A 20,990-nucleotide genomic window follows, 5' to 3' on the forward strand; every position below is an offset into this window, starting at 1 on the left:
GCTACAGAGAACAAACAAAACCCACTGCAGCCTATCAATTTGAAAACAGTTGCTGGCCCTAAGCCTGTTCTGGTTTGCCTGTTCACAGGATGGCTTTGTTACATGACTAGACAAAAGATTATTGCTGAGACAGCAAGGAAACCAAACAGCTTACTTTTTAGCTAGCATCTTCACAAATGCTACCACAACTAAATTTAGAAATGGAAATGGTGAGCTGCACATTTTCTTACCAACTAGAATATATGCACATATAGGGAAGATAAAAGAGGAGCCCTTAGTGCTCTGAATAAGTACATGAAGCCATAACCTTCATGAAAGAGAAAGCTAATGCTGAAAAAGGGAAAAGACAACTAAACTATGAAGCTGCAATTGGAGGAAAATATAAAAGATTTCTTTGGAGCATGCTTTGTTTCTTATACACACACACATACAATTATATGTATTTTAAACCAGCACCTGGTAGTCTTATAACAATTCAAAGTCTCATTGTGCTAGATCCTGCCTATAAATACAGCCAGAAAAAAATCTGAGCTGGGAATTCCTGACCATAGCAGTTTATAACCTGCATAACATTGTGCCTGTTTTACAGATTAAGATCTGAGGCAGAGAGAAAACAAAGCCCCAAAGATTTATGAGCGTTCTTAACGTAAAATAAGTAATCCCACTGAAGTTAATAGAAAAGTTAATGTGCTTAAAGTTAAGCATGTGAGTTTTAAGAATCTTTAGAGTCTTAAGGCCAAATTCACACAGGAAGTATGCAACATTGAGGCTCCAGTGTAGCACCTCACACCGAATAATTATTAAGCAATCCTACCAATTAGGAGGGGGGAAAAAAAAAAAGTGTAGAGATGTATCACAAGTCCTCAGTAAAAATATCCCTAATTCACTTATTCTAATATTAGTAACTTGGATGTTGAGATATGTTTAAACTCTGGTTAGCATTTGGTAAAAAAAAAAAAAAAGTCTCTGTTTCCACATTTGTTGATAAGATCAGATTATGAAAGAAATGCTGTGAAGTGAAATGCAGTCTAAGATTAAATCTGAGATTTGACAAGATATAAAATGGCCAGAATTTCACCTTCTGTTAGAAAATGAGAAACACAAAACTTAAAAAGGAAAACAGTCTATGAAAGTTAGTTTAAAAAATTAATTTTACTTGGCAACCAGAGTCAACTGGGAACATGGTGATTATCAGATACAATCACTTCAGCTGATTAGCCCCGAGTTTTCAAATGCCAGTAGATCAATTACTACAATCTTTTGCCAAAACCCTGGAAATTCATTTGGAAACATCCACATGTTTTATTCTTCCAGCTCAGATTTATTCCTTTTCTTATTCAAAAAGGTTTCTGGATACCATGTTGACTGGAATGGATTTTCCACTTCTAGCGTTCCTTGCATGAAAAATACGTAAGCTCAGATTTTGAAGAGCAAACAGCACAGCCAATGCCAGTCTCTTGTGCAAATGAGAGCTGTATCAACAGCCTCAGAAAGGATACCCAGCCCGTTTTTCATCTCCACCTCAAAAATATTTTTCCTTCAAAAACATGTTTACACATAAAAATATGTAAAAACTCTGAAAAAATTAAATCCCATAATATTTGTTGCCATTTTAAGTACTTTGCTTAAAATCTCTTTATGTCTCTGTATCAAGAAAAGGTGTTTTTCATTGTTCTTTTTTTTCCTTTCAATAGATACCATGTCTGCTTCTGTCACAAACTGTTTAATTTGACAATGCAATGACTAAACCTCTTGATAGGGATGCTGGGGATGGACTCTTCATTAAGGACTGTAGTGACAGGACAAGGGGTAATGGGTTAAAACTTAAACAGGGGAAGTTTAGATTGGATATAAGGACGAAATTCTTTCCTGTTAGGGTGGTGAGGCACTGGAATGGGTTGCCCAGGGAGGTTGTGAATGCTCCATCCCTGGCAGGGTTCAAGGCCAGGTTGGATGAGGCCTTGGGTAATATGGTTTAGAGCGAGGTGTCCCTGCCCATGGCAGGGGGGTTGGAGCTTGACGGTCCTGAGGTCATTTCCAACCCTAACTATTCTATGATTCTATGGTTCTATGATTTTTTTCAGCTCAAAATTCATCTAAAACTGTGCATCATTGCAAATTTTGCTCCCCCAGTTTCCATCTAAATGCTGAAGTCAGTGAACACAAGTATGTGGCTTTATGGGTGCTGGTGGTAACTGTATTTATAAGGTAAATTTGCCTGCCTTTCTTCTTGCCAAACTCACAGGTCATTTTACATCATGCATGATTATACTACTTGCATGGGTTCCAAGAAGTAGTCTTCAGGATGGAGTCAGTCTGCTAGTCTTTCCTACATCACTCTTCCCCAAATGAGATTTAAATCACTTGGGTTAGAGCCTAAAAAGGCAAGGTCCTCCTCCAGCCTGCAAAGCCCTAGGAGAAATCTAGCAGGACTGTGGGGAAGATGAAGGTAGTTGCTGTTGGCTGGTTATCACCAGTCTGCTTTCCTCCCTCCCTTCCTCAAAGCCAAAGCAGCAGCAGGAAAGTTCTGCCCTAGTTTTCCCCCTCTTTCCTCTCCTCCCAGCAGCAGCTTGGAAAACCCAAGAAAATGAACTGTATGAAATAAAAGGGAAAGAAAGAGTTGTATCTCTCAAAGAAAGAGTTGATAACCAGCCTAAAACCGGAATCCACCTGTATGGTTGCTAGGGTGAGACAACCCATTCTACTCTTAGCCATAACCCTGCACACAACAGTATGGGATGCTTTAGGGGAAAAAACCCCAAACCTAAACAACAAAAGAAAAAACCCAGAAAATAAATGACTGCAACTGATTTTCACCATGTTGTTTAGAAATAGGATTCCCAGACAAAATACAGTAATCATTTTTGGTTCTTTGGCCCCTTAACAGAGACAGTTGTGAATTAAACAGTAAAACCAACCCAAGCAGATTTTCTGTTACAGAAAAAAATATCTCAAAGGACTACAAAACATTTCAGAAACTCAATGAAAACATTCAAGACAGTAATTTTGACTTCAGGTTTTGGGTACTTCACTCACAAATACTGAATGTTCACAGCTAGAAAAACAAATATGCTACTCACATATTTTTCTACAGGCCACGCTGTACTTTAACTTGAAGGTTTCTGCAGCTATGGCACAACATAAGCTGTCACATAAGCTTCTGCATAGCAGAAACCCATACTCTAAAACCTAAACCCGAAACATGAGCAGAACAAGATGAGTTCTCACCATGTAAAGATGACTGCAAGTCATTCATGTTTTGGTCTAACAGTTGCGACGGCAAGTAGCCTGATGGTGTTGGGGCCACAGATGATGAAGTACTTTCCATATCTCCAGCTGAAGAGTTCATGGTGAGATCAGCAAGTGTAACCTGTCCAAAAACAGCTGTCCACTCTTTGCTAAATTCCCCATCGTCTGGGGAGGAAGCGTTGAGAATCTCATTCAGTAACACCATATTATCACCAGATTCTGACTCCAAGGACCTCACAAACTGATTCTTTGAAGCTGTCTCAGAACAAGAAAGTCAAGATAAATCATTTTTTAGATAAACACAGAAAAGAAGGAACCTTTTAAAAATATCCAATCTATGTTTTGCATGTTAAATGAGATGGAGTATTTTTACATGAATATTTGCTCTTTTCTATGTTAGACCTAATTCTTTTGGACATCTGGACTTGTAGCTTATCCAACAAATAATTTCTCAGTTATCTTAGCTAACCTCACTGCTGTTAAGACTCATTTCTCATTGAAAACAGTATTACAAGTATGTTTAAAAAAAAAATCTATTGAACACCACACCAAAATCATTACATAGTCTAATATTTAAAACATTGGAGAAGACTAATTTTATGTTGCTTTTTGAAGTATTATATAAAGCTATCAACCCCCAGAATGGTATAAATTTTAAATAAATAAAAATTGGGGATTATTCTGGAATTTTGTGAGAACACACTTAAGATCACCTTTATGACCTTCTGACCAGTGCTTGAGTTATTTGCTATTTCCCCATAAGAACAGGCAACTCTACAGAGAGTGAGATTTCTACACTGTTCAGTGTTGCAGTATCTTTATTTTTCCTCTCTTAGGCTGCTGAGAAATAACTGGGGCCACTTTCCTTCTGATTCCCCTTGCTACTTTTCTAGCACCAGAACTGCAGCTGAAGAAGTTCTTAGATCACTTGAGCCATTACTCCTTAAAATCAAGTTTTTCCTATTTTAGAAATGTTAAATGGCTATATAAAATACATGAAACATGTAACCAGGATTGTAATCCTTTTCTCTAGCTTACAAAATACTTGGAAAGTGAAAGAACTATCACAGAAGCCCAAGAGTTATCGTACTTGGAAACTAGAGCTCCACTGTGGGAGTACACGGAGTACAAAAATGGTAGTTAACAATGATGATAATGTTATGTTACTGATAGCCAGATCAGCTTCTCTTAATTATACTTGCTTCATACTTGTGGTAAGGCACAGAAGCAACTTAGTTTTCCAAAGTTCAGGTAGATCAGCTGAGGTCTCCAAGTTGCATACAACTTGCAAAGATGTCTTTAACCCTTTCTGTTTGGGGTAAAAGACTGACAGTCGAAAACTGGTTGCAACAGGCCATTTAATTTAAATGCAACTGCCTTCTCAGGAAAGTTCCCTTTCAATAGCTGTAATAATTTATAATGAAATGGCTGAAGTTGAGTCAGAGGAGAAAAAAAGCACAAAACTGTTTTAAAATAGGCAGATGAGTCAGAATCCACACCTTTGTACCAAGAAACAAACAAAACAACACATAAGGATTTTATTCATTACTAAAGTCATCTGTGAGATTCAGTTCCATTCTAATTTACCTTTTTATATACCTCTGTATGCCTTGACAAGGCTCAAAAACTAGAAATAGAAACATTACAAATACGTCAATTCTCCTGATGTTCCCACTAGACTAGAACTAAAATACCGTAGAAGACAATTTGTTCTTACGAATTTTTAGGCTGCTTTCCCATCTTCAGATAAACAGCAAAGAATGTTAAATGTTATCCAAGCACCTACAATCCCCCTCAAGTTATTCACCAGGTGAGTCAGAGGGGTAAAGCCTTCTGTAGGGAAAACACATTTGCTAATTCAAAGGCACTTAAGAATCTGATCTCTACAGGGCATCAGCATCTCGAAGGTGATTTCAGGAGGCCCCTTCATGAACTTGGAAGGCCTGCAGGGGGAGATGCAAAGGCTGCATCGTCAGTAACAGATCTACTAAGACATACTGCCAACACTGCACCTAACCACAAATGACCTACAACGAACAAAAGCTTCGCAGCAACACAGCTCAGTTCAAAACTGCGTCACCTGGGTATCCCATTGTAGTAGTCCCATTTTTACTGGGGGAGAAAGTACAACGTATAGCTTTACATCTGATAAGCTGGTCTTGCTGTAGTGTGAACGACCACCAGGAATCACAGGAATCACCATTTCTCATCTCAGCAGTTGTCCTTCCAATCTTCCCGCAGGGACAACGCACCCAGGGCAGGGGAGGACAGGGTAGTGCTTATGCTCAGGCTACCTCAAGTAAGCAGTGGTAAGTTCTACTCTTGTTGGCAATAAATGTCATCTTGAAACCGGCCTTGCTTATTGAGATATTACTCATGTAGTATCTCTGCAATTTACTAGAATGATATCGACTTTCTCACCTCACCCATAAATGTTCTATTCTTTCTTTTCCTGTTTCTGTTTTCACTGCCCATTTTCAGTCAAAATCCTTTTTTTTTCTGTCTGCACATTCAGACCTAAGCTTATAAATGTCCATGAAAAAAAGCCCCAAATTCCCAATAAAACACTGAAAAAGGAATGTCATTATATTTTTGTAGTTGTTTGAAAAAAGCCTCTAGCAATGCTCACTGCAAACACACCTCATTTTTTTGGTACAAATAAAAAAAAATGGGAAGAGAAACTAAAAAAATTTACAATAATACATGATTGGAAACTCAGGATAGAGAATTGATACTGAAACACACTAAAAGGTACCTCTAACTGAACTGCTTCACTTAATACAATATTCACTAGTCTAAAGCTAGCTAGTGTGTAAAATTAGGGTAAATGGCTGATATTGTAACATTAACATAATCATCCTTATGTGATGTAGCTACCCCACAACTGTTTTCCTATTGATAACTGTTTGACTTAACAAAAAGCCTTCCAACTGACATAGCTAAACCTGCATGACCAACAATTGTATGCATTATCTGTATCTCCACGAAGAAGGTCCAACAAGGAAAGGAACTGAGTAAGGGGAAAACCAGAAGAAAAAAAGACCTTTATCAGACATGCACTCACCTTTTTTTATTAATCACAGAAAATAAGTCATCACTACCTTATCTATCCACAGATTAGGGCTGCTTCTGAACAGAAAGCTGAGGAAATTTCCCTGTTTCTGCCTTCATGGGTGATTCCCCACATGGGTAATTTCCCCATCCCCACAGTGCAAGAGACTGCCCATGGCAAATCCGAAGTTGAGGAGTTTGCAAATTCTCTTCCTTACCTACCATGAAGGCAGTGCTTTAAATACCCCAAATTACTCTCCCAATCTGACTTAACTACACTAACGGATTTTTTTCTTTGCTTCTTTACTTGCTTTTTGAGTTGCCACAGTTGTTTTTATTGTTGTTTAAGGTTTTTTATTCATTCTTTTGAGATATATGAATGAAAAACAATTGAGAAATTATAGGCAGTACTCTTAGTGCATAGGAAAACTCTACATAAAACTTTTAGACAGATCTTTACATATGGTAAAACAGCAACCTTTGCTTAAAAAAAAACCCAACCAAACAGCACATCCCCTTGAGCTGCCACAGATCTAACAAAAGCGTAAAGGTAGGAGTAGAGCCTGGAATGAAAAATTGCTTTCTGATGTGTGTATGAGAACAGCATAACTGATTTAATTGACTATCTGGCTGAAAGAAGTCACCAGTTCTTATACTGTTTTAATATGCCAAAATAATTTGTACATTTCTGACGTAAAATCTGATTGTTACTAGTGTATTGCCAAGGGTTGTGGTATAACAACTGAAGAACCCAAAAGAAAAGTTTGTGAAATATTATAGGAGGGGTAAGGTATACAGTGGAACCTACTTAAGTGGGGTAAATTTTATATACTCTAGTACAGCTAATCTTGAATCACCTGTTACAATGCATTTTATCCCCAGTAAGGTTTACTTCACATTATAGTGCCTCTGCATGTATATGGAGTTTCCTTTAACACTGTTTAAATATTGCAGCTGTATAATTTCATTCAACCTTTCAGATTATGAAAACAATTATGATCTAAGTTTTAAATTATACTTGGTGCCTGTAATAGAAAAACAGATGAACCAGACATGCACTAATGTTTCATACCATTTCCTTCAGCTTGCAGGTCTAGTAAGTCATCTATGGCACCTAAATCAAAAAAAGAAAAAAAAGAAGAAAAAAACCAAAAAAACAATAAAGGAAGATCTGCAGTACACTGACAATCAGTATACATCTAAAGGTAGTTTTCTTAAGTCTCTTCACCTGAGTTCTGCTTGTGGGTACGATTTTCTTGTAACGTAGATGCGACATCCTTGCCATCGTCAGCTGTAATTAAAATCCATAAGCACGTCAAATTGTACTTTTCACAATACCATGCATATAAACAACATCACTACAAGATCAAGACGCAATGGCTAATGTCATTTATGTTTAAAATGAACCTGGTAACAATGGATGAAAGGCCCAAGATACAAGCATTTCTAAGAAGTGAGGCAAACTTCTGAATAATAATCTGGGGGGAAACTTCCTTTGACTCACCAACTGCCACACTAGTCCAGCTCCAGGCTGAGTACACCCAACTGAGGTGACTAAAGGGATCAGACAAGTCTCTGCTGTCCTCCAGAAGCAGAAACACTTCTTTTAGAAGCCTGTACTTACAAAGGCCAGGAGAGAGCATAAAAGTGCCAGGACCTTGTCAGTCCCTAAATCACCTTCCTTGGCAATTATGTTCTTCCCATGAAGCCAAGTCCAGGAATGGGGAAAAGGAATCTTTCCCCAAAGCACTCAGGTCAGTATATAAGAAAAAGCACCTTTTCTCCTGGAGAAAAATAAATGGGCTAATTTCCCTCCCAGTAGGAGAGAAAATGTATAGCTGAGGGTTATAGGCTATCAGAGGTGAAAAAATACCACAGTGCTCCAACTATAACTACTTCTAGTTTTGAGCAAGTCTCTTAAATTAGATGTGGAGTCAAAACAATCTCCATCTACCAGTGAAGAGAAAGACATCTCCCTCAGGTCAGTAATCCCATTTAAGATATGTAGCAAAACAGGAGGGATGAGTTACCATGCCTTTCCCCGTTAACTGTTGAGGAAATCTAGCTTCTAGACAGCTAAGTCTGTAGCTCTAAAGGCAAATGAAGGACTTGGTCACAGTATTGCCAGAACTGGAAGGCAGATCTGCTGGAAGCCTCAAACTTGAGGCTGAAAAGGAGAAATAAAATTCTCTATAGGGTAATAAATATTGAATGCCAAACCCTTTCAATAGAAACTTCAAGGTTTGTTCAGAACTAAGTGAAGCAGAACAGCTTGCTGTTTGAATCATATTATTTTAACAAGGCTTTGCTAGGACAATGACAGAAATGAATCAGATGGTCATTTAAGGACTGATGATCACATCTGATTACACTTCATATAAATAGCAGAGGCATAAGGACAAATATACATGACACTTCCATAAAAGGACAATGAACAAAGCTAAAGGAGAAAAACCCAACCCTACACTGACTGGCAGGGGAGTGTGTGTTGGAAGTGAAAGAGAAGTTCATGAAAGGTGGGATATGAATAGCCACAATTCTGTAACGAAGAAAGAACATCTGTCACTAAAAGCCTGCCTTAGTTCAGTGGAAAATATTGTGGCACCAACCTTAAAAACATCCATAGTATAAGAGAAAATGCAGAGCATATGATAATCAATTGAAAGTTATGAAGTAGAAATAGCTGATGAGGAATACTAAGATGAAACATAGCTCCATTGTGAGTAGCGCTACATCTGTACTACTTCAGTACATACAGAGTACTTCAAGGGGAAAAAAAATCTTAGCAATGGCACAGACCCACTAGTAAAGGGAGATGGAAAAATTCAGCAGAGCAGGAATAAGTATTCCAAGATACTTCAGGTCCTTTAGAGATGATGGAGAAAGAGACAAAGTACTTGTATTATGGATGATAGTGAAATATTTTACAGCCCATAAGTAACTGAGATTCTAGAAAACATCTGCTAAGAAAATATGTCAGATTTTGTATCCAAGAATATTAAAATATTTCATCAAAGAGGTATCTGATCTAATTAACTGCAAAATAGGTGAAACTTCAAAACACTAGAAAAGTCCTAATATTGTGTCATAATTACAAAAAACACCCAAACAACAACAACAATTAACAGATGACTCATTAATTGTAGGTAACTGTGGGCTGGTTGCTCACCATTACTTCTAGACAAAACATTAGCCAAATCCCATTCAAGTATTTGATTCAGCAAAAGAATATAAGCACAATAAATATTCCTGTAATAAAAGGTGGGTTTATGCAAAGCAGACCAAGTTAAAAAAAAAACCCTCAACTGATTTCTTTGATAAAACTATGAGCTTTCTTTGGTAAAAATATTTGTTTAGAAACAACTTGTCTTTGTACTGCATAGCCTTCCAAACAAAAGGTCATAATACCTAGTATGAACATATTGAATGGATTAGGAACATGAAAACTAACAGATTTCAAAAAACAGTTGTTAGGAGAAATAACTGCAAAGCAGAAGTGTTTTTAGTTTAGATCTGCAAGGTTTACTGTTATATCCATTGCTATTCAATGGCTTTAGCAGTCATCTGGAAGTAAACACAAAAATCACTCTTGAACAAAATGTGCAAACAACTAACAGGCTATTAGAGGTGGTCATTCAGGCCAGTCATACAGTTGCTGTAGCCAAAGCTGGGATAATTTAATACTGCTAAGTCATAAGTTATACCTCTAGGATAAGGAATGTAAGTCATGCTGCAGAAAGGAAGAACGAGTCTTAGAAAGCTGTGACAAAAAGAAGCTGAGTCTTGATAAACAACAAATTTAAATATGAGCTTCTAACTTGATGTTGCAGAAAAATGAGATCATCTCGGATTTAGAAGTGGGAATGTGATTTTACCTTCTAGAAACAAGACATCAAAAAGGTCCAGTTATATATTTCAGATTTTAAAGGGGATGTTGTACAGTGGAATAGCAATAAAGTCTATAAATAAAGTAGATAAGATGTCTTCAAGACATCAATATAGTTAGCCTATCAAAATGGAGATTTGAAAGGAGTCTTGAGGATAAAGTAGTCATGGAGGATAAAACACCACATGTTAAAATGATTTTCTTCCATTCTCTTTAATTTAATAGAAAAAGATACATTGAAGCCATGGCATTATTTAGGCTGGAAGGGTCATCTTGTCCAAGCCCCTTGTCAGAGTAGAATCAGCTATGATGTTAGGTGTGGCTTGTTTTCTTGATCTCGACACCTACTAATCACAAATTTGTTTGGTTTGGAAGGAACCTTAAAGATCATCTAGCCATGGGCAGGGACACCTCCCACTAGACCAGGTTGCTCAAAGCCCTGTCCAACCTGGCCTTGAACACTGCCAGGGATTAATCTTTATGTTCTTTCCTTGAAGACATGCCCAAGGTAAGAATTATGCTTTGGAAGACAAGCTATTTGACCTATCTAACAATAATTGAATGAATTGCAGTGTGATATAATATGTAAGAGATTGGCTTAAATGGATCTTTCTGGCCTTAAGTTTCATGCATTTGTTGGGATTTGCTGGGTGAAGCTGAATATGTAGGAAATAAAACTGAAAAAAAACATGTATCACAGCACTTACGAAGTTCTGACAAAAAGAAACAAAATACCTGAGTAGCTTGATTCCTTGGTATGGCTCTCGTCATCTAATGAAATCAACCTTAATATGAAAAAAAAAAAAAAGATAAAATAATTCTCAGGCTATAGATTTTTTTTTTCTCTTTTTGGTCCTATCATTAAAAATCATATCAATAACAAACCAAGAGTAATTCAGATGGGCGCCCACATTTGCTGTATATGCTGGTCTGCTGTTAACTTTTAATGTTTCATTGGCAGAAGTCTGTTGAAAACCAAAATTAGATTGAAGACTATCAAAATCTACCACCCTTTCATTTTTAATCTAACTAAATCTCTGTAATGGAAAGTATAGTGTAGTCTGCTTCTCCAGATTTGGTCTTTCATAACTATCATGGAGGTGATACAACTGTTCAAAACAAACAAACCAACTAGCTAAAAATCAACAGTCAGGGGAGTTTTGTCCCATGGCCGTAGATTTCCAAATAAATGGAACAGCAGTGTTGATGAAAAAGCTCTTGACAGAATAAAAAGCTGTGGTTTACATGCAATTCTTATAAAAAGGTAACCACTTCAGTAAAGAATTTCTGCTAGAATACTTTCTAACTGCTGTTACTTTGTGTAAAGCTATTCAACCAGCAGGGAAGAAAGGAGACACAAGGCTGATGTGGTTAAGAGGTCTGTGCAGGCACATTCCTCCTATCCTCTAGTGACAGGACAGGAGTCATCACCTCTCCTGCTCCTGAAGATATGCTTGTGGTAAAGAAGAGGAAAATTAGAGTCAGGCCAAATTCTAGCATAAAGAATATTTACTGTCAGTGGAAAGTTTTCAGATTTTAAAAGCTTTGCTTTGTGTAATTCTTCTAGAATCTTAGATGTTTATTTATGGTTTGTTTTAGACAGCAAAATGGTGACATATTTTTTCACCTCAGTTTTATGACAGACAAGAAAAAAGATAATCTATAAATAAATACAACTATGACATGTCATCTGATGCATTTGCTAGTAGGTGCAAATGCACACATCTTGCATAAATCATAAATTCATTATAGAACTTTATATTCAACACTGAGGAGAACAATTTATAAAATTACTTATTATTGTCACATGACATGCAGCATATTCAAGGAAGTGCTGTGGAGACAACCACCTGCCAAATGGCACTTGGCCGAGTCCTTTCTAATCTCAATAGTACCAAATCTGACCAATTTATATACTGGTTTTGGTCAGTGATTTTGAATCTAAACAAGTAAATAGGACTGGAAAACAGAACTCTTTAAAAATCCATTATAAATAGCTGATCAAAACCCACTAATCAGTCAAGCTGTTCTCTGCTTTTTTGACAACTGATCCTTTGCTGGTTACTTTAAACAGGGACAGTCAAAACAACAGGTGGCAGCAGGATTGTATCAGCGTTGCATCTCCTCACAACTGAATCCTGATGGTCCCATAGGGGAGTAATCACATCTCATTCTCCTATTCTCCTCTCCCAATAGCAGTTCATTCATGAGCCTCTCTCACCTCAGAGCACCAGGTAACTCAAACCCTGATAGCATCAGCTCACTTAGATGTACTTTACCCTAAGTACCTACTGCTTCATTGGATTACTAACTGATGCTGTGTACATTACAAAAACTAATCGCTGCTCAAAGCAATCAGGAATCCATATCCTATTCCCAGGTGAAAGGAGATTCTGCTGAAGGGAGAAATACAATGCTCATATGTCTTCTTCCATGTGTAGTTGTTTACCATTTCTTTTATTACAGAAAAAATGAAGCAAAAGCTGAAAAATAAAGAGAAGGCTAAGAAAGATGAAAAACATATAAAGGTTTAACGGGTCTTTTAAAATCTCTTAATTCCACCTTAAAATTTATTCATGTACACATTACAACATTTCAGGAATTCTTGTATTAAGCTTCCTATTAGCTAATGTGACCAGACTAGCTGTGTCTGCATTTCCATTTATAAATGTTTGGAGACTTTAGCAACCAGAAAGCAGATTATAGACAAAAATACTTACTAATCTATAAGCCATGCAACTTACTGACTCTGCTGATCTTGTACTGATTTGGTGCTCTCAATCTGCAGGTCCTCCTTTTCTGCTTTTTCTGTTAGTTTATTCACAGGATCTTGTAAGCTCTAGATAATAACCATAACATAAATGAAGATAACAAAATAGAATGTGTGTCATTTAAGACCAAACCAAATTACAGAACCCACATTAGTAAGAATGGTTTTGAGCTGTATCAAAACTATACCTGACTCAAGCAAAATAAAAAAAGGTTTGAAGATACTCAAATTGAGTCACATGAACACCTTTTATACAAGAAGGTGATGCTTGAATACTTCTAAATTCATGTTCTGTTTCCAATATTTCTAAGTAAAACCACATACACCATGTGCAAAGCAGGCACTGACAGCATGTTCTTTGCCATTTTGGGGGCTTTGCCTCTTTTTTTTTTCCTCCTTTTTTGCCCCTAGTCCCTTTATTTTTTTCCCCCATATGAGAAAAAAATTATTCTTTACATGATTATTCCTCATACACTGCTTCTTTACTTCTTCAGTCTCTTTTTTCCTGACACAACTATTGACAAAACCTTGGCAACTGCAGTGTAATGGGAAGGTACTGTGTGTATCCTGAATCTGAAAACGTGTTAAAATGTTGGATAGTTAGTTAGGTAGAGGCCAGGTGTGGTATTAGGAAGCCTTACTGTCCCTTTGCAATCTGAAAGACCATATGCTACAAGATAACAATGTGCAGCTTCCACGTTAGCATTTTTATAGCCAAAATTTGGACATGTGAACAAGCAGACATTATAGGCCAGCTCTCTTGAGATTACAGGAGTGATACATATACTACTGCTTGTCTCTGTTATGCATTAATTAGTACTGCTGTATGAAAAGCTAAATAACTGAATATAGTAATTAAATAATCACAGATGTTAGCAATGTGGGTATTTGGCTTTATCAAATGGTTTTGCTGTGAAGGTGAAAACATGTTCATATTCCCAATGCCTAACTCAGTTTCTGAAAAATAAAACCACATTTCATGTGAATAGTTCTGACTACTTGTGAGTTTATTTATCCCACAGATATTCATAGTTGTGCATCTCACCCATCTTCTCCCCTCTTTCCCCAAAAAGCTGAAGCTAAACCAAATAAGCCACCTTTTGTGCAGAACTTAATGAGCACAAAAATGTAGGAAGCTTAACAAAATTGTAGTATGTTTCATCAGAAGAGTAAAAAAAAAAAAAAAAAAGGAAAAACTGTGGCTGCTAAATCCATCTCATCTATTAAATAAAAGTTAAGAGTCTCCAGCCCATCTGTTACAATAAAAGCAGGACCAGGCATGTCACAGTTCTTGTTTGCACTGCCCTGTTAACTAGGACAGATGAATCCCCAGTAGGGGCATTCTAGTTTCTGCTTGGCTCAGTACTTGTCTGTATGAGGAAATGTATACTTCAGTGTTTCAGAAACCAAAGTAATGGATCTGTTGTATACTACAGTTGCATTTTTTTCCTCTTAGTACGTTATTTTTTCTATTTAGAATTTCAGATTAATTCGTCATAAGCTACTTTAGCACTGTAGGCATGTCCAAAGATGAGGTATCACAAAAGCAGAACTAGTAAATAGAAGCATTAACGAAATTTACCTTATTCTGTGATTGCCACATTTTTATTATTTATTTTTTTTTGACACTGTAACAGTGCTATCCAGAATCATGTATAAGTGTACTTCCTGGATTCTGAATAATGGACACTAGTCACCTCAGGCTAGATCACCTGTGAAGGAATAGGTTACCCTTTAACTGCATTGGTACTGGCTATTGATTAGGTTCCACTTCTTGTACTATTAAAATTGATGGGAATTTTTCCATTGACTCCAAGAGGACCTGAATTAGAATTCAAAAACATAAGAACATGCATTATACTTGTACAGAAGTGCAATGCAGAGAAAGAAAGCATAGCTCTGCATTACAGGGACTTCCTCTGCTGCAGACTTCCTCTGCTCAGACTTCCTCTGAGTTAACTCTGGTTCCAGCTCAGGCACTACTTTGTGGCTGACTGTTACTTGCTCACAAAATTCCTTCACCTGTATCTGGGCTGCTTTCAAGTCAAGCCAAGATCATCTGGACTGCACACAAAACCTGTCCTCTGCAGTTAAATCACCAGAGTGTTGACAAAGCACTCAGCTTGCCCACAGCTCCCCCCAAGTGCCTAAGACAACTAATGCGCTTCCTTTTGACTGAGAAAGAATCAAAGCAACACAGTAAGGGCAGATCCAGGAGCCAGGACGACACCTGTGGAGAAACGCAGCACCACTGAGGAGACAAAAACTTGGATAGGTTTCATTTGGGGGAGAGCTGAAAGGGAAGAGGGAAAAGCAGGTAGCCTCAAAATTTCCTCATGGAGATTCATCAGGAAAAACCCAATAAACACCTAATGCCCCCACAAAACCCCTAGAGATAGAAAATGATATGCAATATTGCTGTGAGTAAAGCCAACATGTAACAAAGGATAGGATAAAAAAAAGAAAGGATACCCAACTACAGCAGAAATCAGCATGAGGCAACAGTGTTGTAGTACCTGCTTGGACAGGGTTCTCCAAACCATGTAAGGAGCAGTGTTCCACTTTGCACAGAAATAAATGGATGCACTGAGAAATGCACCTTTTGACTCTATTACCAGAACTATTATTATTTCTAGGCTCATATGAACTCTTCAGGAAGTTAGGTATTATACATTAAAATGTAAAAAATGTAACTAATTATTAATTAAGTAACTAAGGTAAATAAATGCAGACAGAAATTAAAAAGAAGTATTATTCCTGAAAAACAGCCCCTGAAATAAATTTGAATTCATGTGATATATAGTAATTTCAAGACAATGAAACTTTAAAGGCTTTACCAAAACAGCAGCCCATCATCTTTAATAGTACAGCAATTGATACAGTAACAGATACTTCAGATACTTTTACATCACAATACAGAGTTGTTAGAACATTAATAATCATCCTTCATCAAGCATGAAACTGGCAGTTAGGAAATACAGCTGCAATAGCACAATTATACTACTCTCAGCATATACCCTGAAGCAAAGAAAACAAATGGTCTGTTTTTCATTAAGTGAGTTTTGGCAAACATCTCTAAAGACAATGTTTTCTTTCCAGAAACAATCCCGAGAGGCTTTTAAGAGTCTCTTTCCTGAGGTAAACCTGGTACATGAATATATTCATACTATTAAATACAGACAGTAATTTTCCAGTATATAGCACCTTCTAATTTTTCAGTAAGACAATCTACATCTAAATCAAGTATTAACAGTTTCTTTAAATTCTTGTTTTAAAGTAAAATGCTAATCCTACATACACGTATGCTTAGTTTAATTCAAAAGGATCACTAGCAGCAAAAGGTGAATTACGCTGCTAGATTGCTACTGGAATCATAATAGACAAAAATTATTTGCAAGTACCAAACTAAAAAAATTCTTTTAGGAAAGATCCCTTTTAAGATACAACATAGGGAAAATATTCTAAAAGTGGTACCTCCCGATTTAATGTAGAAATGGGCATGCTGAAATATTTTATCTGTGTTATAAGCTATTATATGTTTGGATTGTATATTTTTTAGCTTGTAAGGCATCTTCAATTGGTATATTTTTAGACCAAAATTTCTCCATCAGGAACTACACTTGCCCTAGATCTCCTATAGCTATTTATTAAATTGCATAAAAAAATAATACCATGTAATCTCAGTATAGAATTATCTTGAAGGTTCTTCTTAATATATAGTTACTCTGGCATAAACACATGATATGAATGGGAGAGATCGGTTCCCTAACCATAAACATCTACTGTTATTCCACACCCAGGTGTAGCAGAGGAGACACGGGACCCACAGAAGTCCTACACCCTTCAGAAATGACAAGTGAAGGTGAGGTGACTTACCCTAGTAAGGCACCTGGAGTAGCAGCAGACATATATTCTCCTAGGCAACAGAATCTCACCTGATGCAACCACCAGATTTTGATTTAATTTTCTCAGTAATCATTTAACATAAACAAACAGGAACTACTAACTGGGGGAAAGGAGATCATGGAGGACACTTGGTATAGGAAGTAATCCCACGCTCTAGAGACTGAAAGAAATAAAGAACTAAAAGGTAGTAACATAGTCTTATTCCCAAGCAGCTGTTTTATGAAACCACAGACTTCCATTAAATTCTGTAGCATAAAACTACCTCTGATTAGCACAATTTCTCAGCATACATTTCACTGCAAAACCAGGAAATTGTATCTTTTCAGTGCAGGAGGCCAGCAATGAAAATGGTTAAGATTCTCATAACAAAGTTAGGCTGCATGCTAAACACACTACAATATTCACAACCATTATTACAGTTACTTTTTGCTTCAAGGGTGCTTGTTACATATGTGTCGACTCAATACAGATTGTATTTCTTCATCACAGATTTCCAATCTAATTTCAAATTTAGATCATACTGAAATCTTTCACAGAAGGAAGTTCAAAAGTTAACAAACATCCCCAAATCTCTCTCATCCTCCATCACAAGGGTATTTCACTCTCCACGACAGGTGAATTTTCTCTACAAGTTTCTCTCCAATGTCCAAATGTTACTATGCTTTTTGAAAAATCATACATCTTGTTCAAATAATCGAATTTTTAGATATAAAAGAGAATGAATATCCAGCAACAATATAGGCTACCTACACAAATCAGAATGAAATTGGTTTGCATAAAAGCAAAGAGAAAAAAAATCCTCAGAAACCTTCTAACATTGGGAAGCTATGAGAACAGTCCACAAGCACAATACGCAGGCTCCTGAGCAGGGTAAATCCTGGCCATGCAAAACCCAGGCTGTGAACTAGACATCAGAAGCAACAGTGAGGAAATAAAGGGGATTTTCGGTTTGGAATTTAATTGGTAAGTGTGTAGGTAATTACCAGCAATGTCAAGGTAACTATGCCCTACTGTCTCCTGCTGAAATCTGCTCCAGCAGACTGCTGAAGCAAGCTCTGGCTACACCCCATCTTCCACAATGTGCACTGTGCAAGAAATAAGCTTAGAGTTATGTTAACTTCATAGCAAATGAGGTCTTTTCCTGCAAGACAGGATTCTTCAGAGGCTGGGTAAGATGAAACAATTTATAAGCCTCTTCATTTTTGTCCTTGGTCATGAGAGACTGAGCTTAAAATTTATTTGTTTGGTCTATTGTGATGTTTCATGCTGCAGAAGTAACAGCCTCCACAAGCTCGCTATGCACTTCAAAGTTCAGAAACTGCTCCCTCCCAACCCACATTCTAGAAAACAACTTTAAATATAGCATAGTCATGTACAGACAAGTTTGGTAGTCTGGGATGAATTAAAACATATACCTTCTGGTGCTTCTTTTCCAGGAGCTCTGGGGTAGCTGCAGGCTAAATAGCATAATGCAGTTCAACTTCCACTTCTGAGTGTCAAACGCACAAGCACTTCATGGATTGAGGCTATGCCTTGTAATTGTTTTCAAACTGGGTTGTCTCTTCAAGCAAGCAGTGGCTTTGCTGCAAGGCATTCATTCCTCGCTTCCCTTCCAGTGCTAACCCTTCCCTCAGATATCCTTCACACAAATGTTATTTTTCTCCCATGCAAATAGCATCAGCCAATAGCATAGTTATCATGTTGCACAAAATATGGGATAATTGGAAATAGGATAATTTTTTTTTTACTGTTTTACCATTCCTCTACTGAACCTCAAATGGCAAGGGGACAAGCAACTATGGAGGGGCAGGCATGACCAGGAAAATACACAATGCTGAGTGATGACTTTTAGATACCTGGTGAAACTGTGAACTCAGACTACAGCCAGATATCAAATATATTCCATACTTCAATATTACAAAGAAACAGCAAATACTACTAGTCAAGTAAAACTATTTCCCAGAGCACTGAAGGGTTAAAAAGTCTCAGTAGAGGTGTGGAAACCATGTAACTCATCCATGTACTCAATATTTAGCCCAATAAAGTGTTCTAAAAGAATGTGAGTTTTAAAAAACAGATGAAAAGGCAAAATAGCATTAATTCACTTGCATGATTTGAGAGCAACATAATTCCCTAATTCCGCTGCATTTTATCATTCTTTTGGAATAATCAAACAAAACCCAAGTTAGCACAAACATATCTCTACATTCCTTACCTTTAACATAGTGAATTCATATGGCTGATAACCTTTGAAACTTTCATGGATGGCTGCCATCGTGTGTGAAGTTTTTTCCCAAAAATGAAGAAGTGTTATCTGTAAGGTAGGATGAAATTTCAATGCAATGTTAGCTTTAATATCAATCTGCTTTCAGTGAAAATCCCACATCTCCCCTCCAATACTAGTTACAGTTCTTACAGTTGAATATTGACGTGGTAACCTCTTGAAAAAACATATATTAACAGTAAATCTTTATTTTGGAGGTCAACGTTTTCTTTGGATACCTGATATGTTGTTAACACATGAGAAAGGAGGTTGCATCTGCTCGCTCCCAAAAGATCCACTTTTTGACAGACATCAGTTTTCAGTTTGTCAAAGTTGAGTTTTGCATGTCGCACTTGAGCTTGAACCTTCAAACAAAGGGACAACTGTTCATGTAGTGAATTCTTTTTTTTCCTCTGTTTCTCACAGAAGAGCAAATGAACACAACTTTTAGGTAAATCAGACAACAGAGCAGACTCAATTAAAATTTACATAGAACTTTAATATAGCATCAATCCCACTGAAAATAAGATACAGCAGGCTGAGATACGCTAAAATATGGCTGTTGCTATCTTCTATGTTACTATTTTTCTAACAATATTCAGTGAAGTTTTGTTTGTAACCTCTCTTTGCAAGATGAATATTAGCATTAAATATATACTGAGAAGGTAATAATTGGAAAATGTACTCATTTTGGTATCCCTTTACAGAAATACCAATTCAAAGGTTGACCAACAAATTTGTAACTAAAATTTTACTACATAATATACAGGTGCACAGGCAGAAATGTCTCCTTGTACCTATTTAGTAGGAAACGAGTTACACTGATGAACTTTAAAGCCGATCTGCAACTCTTGTTGACAATACAGCATGTCAGTAACTTTGAACTGCTACAAAAATTTCACTTATTGAAGTTTTCCTTCTAAAATAGGGTACTTCTCTTGTAAACAATTTCACTTTTAAAGGGTTTTAGTTTTTCACATTATTCTTCCACCATCTGTCAAGTAGATACAAGACACCCTCTGGTACACAAGCCGGATATGTTTGACAACACCACTGGCATTCTCATGTTCAGGTATCAGGGTAAAAAGCCGATGTAGGCCTTTACACCCAGGATCACTGTTTTTATGTCAGCTTTGTACACAATTTGTTTGTAACAAAATTTGTATACAAAATTCAATTTTCTTCCATGGAAATGTGAAACAACCAAACCACAAACATAATTATTTTCCTGTAACTCTTTCACAGTTAAAATAAAATGTTTATCCCCAAAAAACCTGCAAAGTCGAAAAAAACTCAAAGCAAATTAAGTATATTTCCTTTCCTTTACTAGCCAAACTTGGAGAATAAAGTGATTTTGTTCAGAATATGCAGACTCCATCACACAAGATCTGACAAACATGTATGCTCCTCATCTTCACAATTCAATCCAGAACCTTGCAGCAAGTGCCTGTGACTTGTGCAGGAAGGACAAATACATACCTCATAATGCAATTCAAAATGTTAGGGTTACCATATGACTAACCTTGTTTTCACAATCTCAGGATATATGAGACTTCCAATCAGCTACAAACCCAGCAAAAGATCACAAATTCATCAGATCACACAAACTGTGGGACTTCTGGGATGCTGGATACATGGCAACCTTTTTTTCACTGATCAGATCAGCTTTGCAGAAGTAGTATAATAGGGTTGCACGTATCATAAGCCTGATACAAGGAACAAACTCCTGTAATTTAGAATTTCTGATAAATGCAGCATCTCACCTGTGAGATTTGAATTGCAGAAAATGATTCCTAGAAAAATAATACTTTTTTTTTTCTTTTAATAAAGAAACAGCAGTGATACTCTATAAGATAGCTTTTTGG

The 20,990-nt window shown here is 36.9% G+C and overlaps 1 protein-coding gene across 5 annotated transcripts in view; it reads right to left on the minus strand.

Moving 5' to 3' along the window:
• Positions 1–20,990, minus strand: part of ICA1 (islet cell autoantigen 1) — a 74,200-nt gene that overhangs the window by 4,927 nt on the left and 48,283 nt on the right. For 2 of the 5 annotated variants that reach the window (XM_061344699.1, XM_061344701.1), the window contains exons 7-14: positions 19,365–19,490; positions 19,078–19,176; positions 13,413–13,529; positions 12,931–13,025; positions 10,922–10,971; positions 7,529–7,591; positions 7,373–7,414; positions 3,229–3,504 (exon numbers count right to left, since the gene is read on the minus strand). In XM_061344699.1, coding sequence (XP_061200683.1) covers positions 3,229–3,504; positions 7,373–7,414; positions 7,529–7,591; positions 10,922–10,971; positions 12,931–13,025; positions 13,413–13,529; positions 19,078–19,176; positions 19,365–19,490 — 868 coding nt within the window. The remainder of the gene's footprint in view (positions 1–3,228; positions 3,505–7,372; positions 7,415–7,528; positions 7,592–10,921; positions 10,972–12,930; positions 13,026–13,412; positions 13,530–19,077; positions 19,177–19,364; positions 19,491–20,990) is intronic. The other 3 variants (XM_061344703.1, XM_061344702.1, XM_061344704.1) reach the window with 3 other exon arrangements.

Source organism: Neopsephotus bourkii, unplaced genomic scaffold (assembly GCF_033783945.1).
Source record: "Neopsephotus bourkii isolate Nb327-2 ecotype Australia unplaced genomic scaffold, CSIRO-AGI_Nbou_v1 NB_233, whole genome shotgun sequence".
NCBI lineage: Eukaryota > Metazoa > Chordata > Aves > Psittaciformes > Psittacidae > Neopsephotus > Neopsephotus bourkii.